The sequence below is a fragment of the Hoplias malabaricus genome, chromosome 7 (assembly GCF_029633855.1).
Source record: "Hoplias malabaricus isolate fHopMal1 chromosome 7, fHopMal1.hap1, whole genome shotgun sequence".
Taxonomy (NCBI): Eukaryota; Metazoa; Chordata; class Actinopteri; order Characiformes; family Erythrinidae; genus Hoplias; species Hoplias malabaricus.
Genome location: NC_089806.1, coordinates 44300462 through 44310461, shown reverse-complemented (window position 1 = coordinate 44310461; position 10000 = coordinate 44300462). Strand labels below are relative to the sequence as shown.

General features: G+C 47.4%; 1 protein-coding gene across 1 annotated transcript in view; it reads right to left on the bottom strand.

Moving 5' to 3' along the window:
• Window positions 1-6285, bottom strand: part of LOC136702766 (band 4.1-like protein 2) — a 19355-nt gene extending 13070 nt beyond the window's left edge. The window contains exons 1-3 of the mRNA XM_066677904.1: window positions 6163-6285; window positions 2119-2193; window positions 1973-2008 (exon numbers count right to left, since the gene is read on the bottom strand). Of these exons, the coding sequence (XP_066534001.1) occupies window positions 1973-2008; window positions 2119-2193; window positions 6163-6285 (234 nt within the window). The remainder of the gene's footprint in view (window positions 1-1972; window positions 2009-2118; window positions 2194-6162) is intronic.
• Between the last annotated feature and the right edge of the window lie 3715 nt (window positions 6286-10000).

Genomic DNA, 10000 nt, shown 5'->3' with positions numbered 1-10000 from the left:
GGAAATTGGGAACCTATAAATAGTGTCCGGAGTGAGAGGATGCTCAGGCGCCATGGAAACGGGTGACAGTTAAATACATCTCCTACAGAACAGACCACTACCATCCAGAGAGAGAGAGAGACAGAGAGAGAGAGAGAGAGAGAGAGAAGTGAAAATGTGGGAGTATCTCTGGGTTTGTGAACAGCAGTGAGACGAGGTTTACAGGATTCATAGTTTCTCAGCGAAACACACACACACACACACACACACACACACACAGAGTCAGTAGGGTTTAGTGTCCAAACCAAATGCAAATCACCCATGGCACAAAGTGGAAAAACAACCCTGATCTGTTACTGAAACAAGGTTAGTCTGAAAACAACAACGTCACACACCTTTCCAACAAACAAACAAAAGAATAGGTGCTTCCACACACAGCAGCATGCAGTACACACACACACACACACACAGCCTGAGGAGAATGAGAGTGAAGGGCAGCCAGAGAGAGAGAGAGAGATCGGTTCTGATTTAGCACTCGTCTCATTTTGGGGGACGGTTGGCCCCCGATGGAGGGGGGGATACGAACCTCCAGCATTAGATTGCTATGCCTCACATAAATATTCTCTCCCTGCACTCTCAGCTTGCTCTGTGGGATCAAACACACACACACACACACACAGAAAAGGAAACCAGGAGTGAGCAGTGAACAGTCCAACACCAAACACAAACGGACACCTGTCCAAACCTTCACATCATCACTGACCACTGACCGGTGCAGCTCACATCTTACACCCTGCAGCCCATGGACCTCACACACTCACCCAGCCGCTCACACACACACACACACACTCACCCAGCCGCTCACTCTCACACTCACACACACACACACACACGCAGCCGCTCACTCTCTCTCACACACACACACACACACAGTCGCTCACTCACACACACACACACCCAGTCGCTCACTCACACACACACACACGCAGCCGCTCACTCTCACACACACACACGCAGCCGCTCACTCTCACACACACACACGCAGCCGCTCACTCTCACACACACACCCAGTCGCTCACTCACACACACACACAGTCGCTCACTCACACACACACACACCCAGTCGCTCACTCACACACACACCCAGTCGCTCACTCACACTCACACACACACACACACACACACACACACACACACACACACACACACACACACAGTCATTCCTAACATGCTGGGGACAGTATTTTCAGACGCCCTCCACTAATTACAGTGGAGAGTTATAGTTTTATTACCCAGAGTGCATTGGACCCAGGCTTAATGTACTGCACCAGCGCCGAGTGATAAATCATCAGCGAGCACTGGTCAGTGAAGGTTTGGACCGGTTCTTCCCCGGTTCTGCAGAGAGACCGTGAACATCGGGTCACAGTGAAGCACAGCACAGGCTCAGACGTGTGTCCAGGTTCAAATACACAGTCACAGCCAATCACAACACAGTTACATCACAGCCAATCACATCACAGTTACATCACATCACAGTTACATCACATCACAGCCAATCACAACACAGTTACATCACAGCCAATCACAACACAGCTACATCACAGCCAATCACAACACAGCCAATCACAACACAGCTACATCACAGCCAATCACAACACAGTTACATCACAGCCAATCACAACACAGTTACATCACAGCCAATCACAACACAGCTACATCACAGCCAATCACATCACATCACAGTTACATCACAGCCAATCAAAATAAAACTCACATCAAAATCAAATGACACTGAAATTAAATCACAATTAAATAAAAATCATATTCAAAATCAATTCAACATCAAAATCAAACCGAAGTCAAAACTCAAACGACTGAATCAACTGAAAACTTCAAAACACAGAATGGAAATCAAATAAAACTCAAACCAAATGATTAATCATTACCACCCACTCGTTAAATATGCAGATTAATGCAGACTATGTAAATTAACCTTGTGTGTTGAGGGAGCAGCTCCGCTGAGTCCGGCCTGTCCGCGTCGCCCGAGGAAAGAGGGAGGAGTTAGTCTGGAACAATCACCTTAAACTCTTTCAATCATTGGTTAAACTACAGAGGTGCATGCTGGGAAAGTTAGCAGACCTCAAACGGCGGCTCGTCGCCGACGGCCATGCCCGCTCCCAGGCCAGGCTCCGCCCCCTCCTCCACCTGCGGACTCTGATTGGTGAAATGATGAACGATCCGTATGAGGGAGGAGGGGGAAAGAAAAGGTGAAATGGATGATGGGAAAGGCCCGATTGTCCAATGAAAACGTGTGCGTGAGAGGCCCTGAGCTCGGATTGGCTAAGAAGAGTGAGGAATGGAGGCAGGGCCAGGTGATGTCACTTGCATGCTGGTTGATGTGTTTCAAAATAAAAGTCCCCGACGTGTGGTAGAATTCAGATAATAATTTAAATTTTAAAAAACAACAACATCAAAGACTAATAATTCTAATAAAAACTACGTTAAAAAGGGACCGGGATTATGCAAATTTCACAGGATTATTATTATTGCACTAATTTCTGGGTACAAACAAATTCCAAAAAGCTAGGAAAGTTTGGGGAGCGCAGGTCAAAAATAAAAACAGAAAGCAGTGACTGGTGGTGAATACACTGTTGTAAACACATGTTTATTGTAAATATATATTTATTATTCCAGCTGTCCTTAAAAGTCAACATGGAGCAGACTGGACGGGGAGTAACGTGCGCAGGGCGTGGTTTGACTGACCAGTGAGAAGAGGGTGCCTCAAAACTGTGTTTGATTCATTTCCCTGAATCGACTCTTTCAAACAGATTGGTTAAATGAATCAGATTCAAATGATTCAGATTCACATCGCTCTAACAGAGTTTCAACTCCGTTCTCCACAGCACTTTGGTCCAGACGAGGTTCTGGCCGGGGTTCCCCGGGTGTGGACCCTCTTCAGAGTGTACGAGTCGGACCCCCGGGCTGTGGTGTTTGATGGAAAGTGTGTGTTTGTGTGTGTGTGAGAAAGATTATTGGTAACTAAACACACATCTCCTGCCTGTGTTTCTAACCCTGTTCTGAAGAATCGACTCCTGACTAGTGTGTTCTGATTGGTCGAGGTGGCACTGGGGTCGGGAACATACGATGAATGATGATTGGTTACTATGATTAGTCCACGCCCACAGGGCGTCACACGCTGATTTCACCACACGTCAGAGACGTTTCAGGACGAGGAGGTCGCTGCTCTGGGGTTAAAGATGAGGGAGAGGCAGGAGATGTGTGTTTAAACGGAACGACCCGGTGACCTCTACTGGATACGGACCTGAACCTGAACCAGTACCAGGCTCCGTTCTCATCTCAGCTCCTCTATGAACACAAGTGAATTTACAGATCACTGCTTTCTGCCTTTATCTGTGTTGTACCCGCTGCCCCAGGACTTGGTTTGTACAGTAAAGGCTGTTTAGATACAGGAACCATATAAACTCTCTCTCTCTCTTTATATATATATATATTTATATTTATATATTTATATCTATATTTAACACACATCCACACCAGTGGAGGCGCTGTTCTTTTCACTTCACTAACTGTGAGAATAAGGCAAGAACAGCAGGCTATAAATACTCCCTATACTCCCCTCGGGAAAGCTCAGGGAAAATGGATTTAAAAATAAAGGGATAAGAGAGAGAGAGAGAAAGAAAGAAATAGAGATAGAGAGAGAAAGAAATAGAGAAAGAAAGAAAGAAAGAAAGAGAGAGAGAAATAGATAGAGAAAGAAAGGTGAGAAAGAGAGAAAGAAAGAAAGGAGAGAGAGAGAGAGAGGAGAGAAAGAGAGAGAGAAAGAGAAAGAGAAAGAAAGAGAGGAGAGAAAAAGAAAGACAGAGAGAAAGAGAGAGGAGAGAGAAAGAAAGAGAGAGAGGAGAGAAAAAGAAAGAGAGAGAAGAGAAAGAGAAAAAGAAAGAAAGAAAGAGAGGAGAGAAAAAGAAAGAGAGAGAAAGAAAGAGACAGAGGAGAGAAAAAGAAAGAGAGAGAAAGAAAGAGAGAGAGAGAGAAAGAAAGAGAGAGAGAAAGAAAGAAAGAGAGAGAGAGAAAGAAAAGGGGATAAAGAGAGGGAGAGAGTGGGAAGGGAAATAAAAGTGCGGTACAGTGAGCATAGCAGGGTTAGCTGTGAGGGAGGAGAGTTCATGGGAACACACACACGCACACACACGCACACACAGCTTGATTTGTAAATCTGCCCGAGCTCACAGAGAAATAGACGTCCTGCATTAGCAGAGTATTATTATTATTATTAATATTATTATTATTATTATTATGTCCAAATTTCTGACTGAACTTTTTGGCATCCAGAATCTGAGCTGAGCTCCGGCACAAATCAAGCTCCACAGACACACAAGGCGGAGGAAGTGGGGGAGGAGTTAAGGGTTTGTTGTTGTTGTTGTTTTCTAGCCCGCAGGGTCACAGCTCTCCTCCTGAGAGGTGGCCTCCGCCCTGACCTCGGCGGCCCACAGGCGAATATGCATCTTGGGCTCGAGGAAACAGAGCGAGACGGCGAGGGGCAGAGCCAGGGCGAGCGAGAGCGCCACCGAGTGGCAGGCGGAGAGAAACACGGCGAAGACCAGAAGGAAGGAGGGCACCAGGGGAGGGCGAGGTCAGGGGCAGGAAGCGCTGCACTCGTTCGGGCAGCAGGGCGGCGCACTCCTCCGGCAAACAGGGCAGAGTCAGGTAGCCGTCTTCGTCCAGCAGCGTGGGCAAGCGAAGGCTCTTCACCAAGACCAAGAGGGCGGAGCCTAGCTTGGGGAGGAGCCTGGAGGAGCCGGGGGTCTGGTGAAGCTCACACACAGCGCCCCCCGTTGGAGCAGGTATGCAGTCGCTTGCTAAAGTGGTGTAGTCGGGAGGAAATCCGAGGTTTGTGAGGTTTACGGGATCGAGAGTGTCGCAGGGGTCACCGAGGTCGCAGCTGGCCAATGCAGAGGCGTCTGAGGGCTCGAAGGCAACGTCAGGATCGTCCTCTGAGATATCGGACAGGACGTCCAGCTCGGAGATGGTGTCCAGAGTCGGGGCAGCGAAGAGAGGGAAGATGACGAAGGAGAGAAGGGGAACATGAAGAGAGACTGCAAATGTGTGTGTGTGCGTGTGTCGGGGGGGGGGGGGGGAGATAAATAAAGGAGGTGGTTACCATGACAACCAACATAAAGCCATGCCACAAAGGGTGGAGCGGAAGAACGGAAAACGAAGGAAGCGGGAAAAACGTGAAATTAAAGGTGTGTTTAAAATAAAAAGGTGGAGAGAAAAGGAGAGAAGAAACACAGCATTAGTCAGTGCAGCAGAGGATTGTGGGAAAGGAAGGAGTGGTCAGTTTTTAGGGCGGTGTCTGAGGGGGGGGCAGGGAGTTGCGGGGGAGAGGAGAAACATCAGAGAGGGGTGAAAGTTCAAGGAGAAGGGGGCTTTGTTTATGGACTTTTAATTTGAAAAACAGCTTTTGTGAGATAAAGCCAATAATAAACAACTAGACATCTATCTTCGCTAACTTCAGTGTGTGTGCGTGTGTGTGTGTGTGAGAGAGAGAGAGAGAGAGAGAGACAGACAGACAGAGAGGGTCCTGGGGGTGGTCTACCGCTCTGAATCTTTACTTTACGTCTCTGTGAATGGCCTCTGTCTGCTTCTGTGAAAGTCAGAAAGGAGTAAAAAATGTCTCTGAGGGAGGGACGAAGGTCTCGTGCGACCCGAACTGGCCTCAAAACTGGGTCAAACACAGCTTCCTTTCACACGTGGGGCCTGATACAGTCTCGTTTAACCCAGTACAACACGGACATGTGCCCGGATTAAAGGTGCAGTCTGTCGTTTTTCTCTGTTCACACGGTCAAGCCCAGAGTGGTCAGAGACTCTGTACTAAACCTGGGAGGAAAGATTTACAAACCAAAAAAGCTAATTTATTAGCGCTAAAAACGACTGACTGTCCCTTTAAAATGTTCATCCATAAACAAGTGGAGTTTCCATAGCACTGAACTAAAAACAAACACAAAACTGAAATATTAAACACACACAGGATTTTAAGAAACAGCTGTAAATGAACAGGACAAAAGACACCACGCATCTCTCCGTCTCCTCTTCCTCTCCGTCCCTTACTCCATCGCTCCTGGCCTGTGACGAAGAGCTGGGTTATTGTTATTATTCACTCACCTTAGAGTCAGAGAGCTCCAGGGAGGGGTCGTGGCCGTTTTGCCCTGCGCTGGGAGAGTGGGCGGAGTCCAGCGGGAAGGCGTGGTCACTCACACTCACCACTGGAGCTGAAATAATGAACATAAATTAATTAATTAACTACATCTGATACATTAATGTACTGAGAGAACAGTCACTGAGTGTTAGAGATCAATCAAATGGAGGTCAATCAAGAGTAACGGAGATCAAACAGTAGTAAAGGAGATCAAACAGGAGTAACGGCGATCAATCAGGAGTAACGGAGATCAAACAGGAGTAACGGTGATCAATCAGGAGTAACGGAGATCAAACAGGAGTAACGGAGCTCAATCAGGAGTAACGGCGATCAATCAGGAGTAACGGCGATCAACCAGGAGTAACGGATATAAAACAGGAGTAACGGCGATCAAACAGGAGTAACGGCGATCAAACAGGAGCAACGGAGATCAAACAGGAGTAACGGAGATCAATCAGAAGTAACGGAGATCAATCAGGAGTAACGGCGATCAAACAGGAGTAATGGCGATCAATCAGGAGTAACGGAGGTCAATCAAGAGTAACGGAGATCGAACAGGAGTAACGGAGGTCAATCAAGAGTAACGGAGATCAAACAGGAGTAACGGAGATCAAACTGGAGTAACGGAGATCAAACAGGAGTAACGGTGATCAAACAGGAGTAACGGTGATCAAACAGGAGTAACGGTGATCAAACAGGAGTAACGGATATCAATCAGGAGTAACGGATGTCAAACAGGAGTAACGGATGTCAAACAGGAGTAACGGCGATCAAACAGGAGTAACGGCGATCAAACAGGAGTAACGGCGATCAAACAGGAGTAACGGAGATCAAACAGGAGTAACGGAGATCAATCAGGAGTAACGGAGATCAATCAGGAGTAACGGCGATCAAACAGGAGTAACGGCGATCAATCAGGAGTAACGGCGATCAATCAGGAGTAAAGGAGATCAATCAGGAGTAACGGAGATCAAACAGGAGTAACGGCGATCAAACAGGAGTAACGGCGATCAATCAGGAGTAACGGCGATCAATCAGGAGTAACGGCGATCAATCAGAAGTAAAAGCAATCAATCAGGAGTAACGGCGATCAAACAGGAGTAACGGAGATCAATCAGGAGTAATGGAGATCAAACAGGAGTAATGGCGATCAATCAGGAGTAACGGAGATCAATCAGGAGTAACGGCGATCAAACAGGAGTAATGGCGATCAATCAGGAGTAACGGAGGTCAATCAAGAGTAACGGAGATCGAACAGGAGTAACGGAGGTCAATCAAGAGTAACGGAGATCAAACAGGAGTAACGGAGATCAAACTGGAGTAACGGAGATCAAACAGGAGTAACGGTGATTCAAACAGGAGTAACGGTGATCAAACAGGAGTAACGGATATCAATCAGGAGTAACGGATGTCAAACAGGAGTAACGGCGATCAAACAGGAGTAACGGCGATCAAACAGGAGTAACGGCGATCAACAGGAGTAACGGCGAGCACAGAGTAACGGAGATCAAACAGGAGTAACGGAGATCAATCAGGAGTAACGGAGATCAATCAGGAGTAACGGCGATCAAACAGGAGTAACGGCGATCAATCAGGAGTAACGGCGATCAATCAGGAGTAACGGCGATCAAACAGGAGTAACGGCGATCAATCAGGAGTAACGGCGATCAATCAGGAGTAACGGCGATCAATCAGAAGTAAAAGCAATCAATCAGGAGTAACGGCGATCAAACAGGAGTAACGGAGATCAATCAGGAGTAATGGAGATCAAACAGGAGTAACGGCGATCAAACAGGAGTAACGGAGATCAAACAGGAGTAACAGATAAATCAGGAGTCAGGAATCGATCTATTAAAAAGCAATCAATGTATTAGAGCTCAATCAAGATCTGTGTCTCATTGAGCTTCGGATCAGAACTGGGACACGGTGCAGTTCCCTCAGTGTCCACAGAGAGGCGCTGTGGGTTTAGGATTAGAGGATTCAGTGAGAGCTGGGAGAGGGCAGGGCTCGGAAATGAGGTCAAACTGCTGCTGGACACATAACTGGAGCTTCGGTATCTCTCTCTCACACACACACACACACACACACACACACACACACACACACACACACACACACACACACACACACACACACACACACACACACACACACACACACACACAGGGATGTGGTGGATGGTTTTGGTCTGTGGACTGTTCTCAGTTCAGCAGTGACACTGACAGAAAGTGTCCACTTACACCTTGTTTCACCGCCGAATCTCTGCCGTGACGTCTCTAACTCTGATAAAACACAGCTGTGATTGGGGCGCTCGTATCACATACCCTACAAACTCTTTCCTGATTGGCTAGATGCTGTGCAGCGGCAGAATTCATTTGTATAAAGCTGAACTCTGCTGAACTCATGGAGCAGGTTCTCTCCGCTGAAATTAACAGGATGCGGCCGGTCGAGGTGGCAAACGGACACACAACGTGAGGGGTTTAAAAACTCCAGCAGCACTGCTGTGTCTGATCCACTCTACACCAGCACCACACACACTAAGACACCACCACCACGTCAGTGTCACTGCAGCGCTGAGAATGATCCACCACCCGGGGATAAAGTATGGAGAGATAGAGAGAGAGAGAGAGGGAGAGAGAGAGCTGGTATTGATTAGTTTAATGAGTGTAATGTTAATAGACTCCAGTGTTAAGTGTGGGGTCATGAAAGGCTAAAGACAAGGGCCTTGAGCTTTTATCAGTGTCCAGACATCTAAAATATACAATGTCCCACACCCATCAGGAGAGAGAGAGAGAGGAGAGAGACAGAGACAGAGAGAGAAAGAGAGAGAGAGAGACAGAGAGGAGAGAGAGAGACAGAGGAGACACAGAGATAGACAGAGAGGAGAGAGAGACAGAGGAGACACAGAGAGAGACAGAGACAGAGAGAGAAAGAGAGAGAGAGAGAGACAGAGAGGAGAGAGAGAGACAGAGGAGACACAGAGATAGACAGAGAGGAGAGAGAGACAGAGGAGACACAGAGAGAGACAGAGAGGAGAGAGACACAGAGAGAGACAGAGACAGAGAGGGAGACAGATAGAGAGACACAGAGAGACAGACAGAGAAACAGAGAGACAGACAGAAACACACAGAGAGAGACAGAGAGGAGAGAGAGACAGAGAGAGACAGAGAGGGAGACAGATAGAGAGACACAGAGAGACAGACAGAGAGAGACACAGAGAGACAGACAGAGAGAGACACAGAGAGACAGACAGAGAGAGACAGAGAGACAGACAGAAACACAGAGAGAGAGACAGAGAGGAGAGAGACAGAGAGAGACAGAGAGGGAGACAGATAGAGAGACACAGAGAGACAGACAGAGAGAGACACAGAGAGACAGACAGAGAGAGACAGAGAGACAGACAGAAACACAGAGAGAGAGAGAGAGAGAGAGTAATAGAGAAGAACAGTGTGAACTCTGTACCAACGTCTCAAACATGTCACTGTCTCAAGGCCTTATCTGTTCTCTATTGTCTCTATCTCTTTATCTCTCTCCCCCTTCATTCTTCCCTCTCTCGCTCTCTCATCCCAGAGAAAGGAAACAGATGTCCCTCTCATTTCCTGTGTCTGCTCACAACAAACCAGATAGACAATGCATTCACACACACACATACACACACACACACACACTGTGTATCACACAGTCATGTGCAAAGTTGAGGGACCACTGGACAGAGAATGTGAAACTGAGTGAACCCTATCCATATGGAAACCAGGCGTGAGGACGGAGCACCAACACTGCCACTGGCACTCTGTGTTATTACAA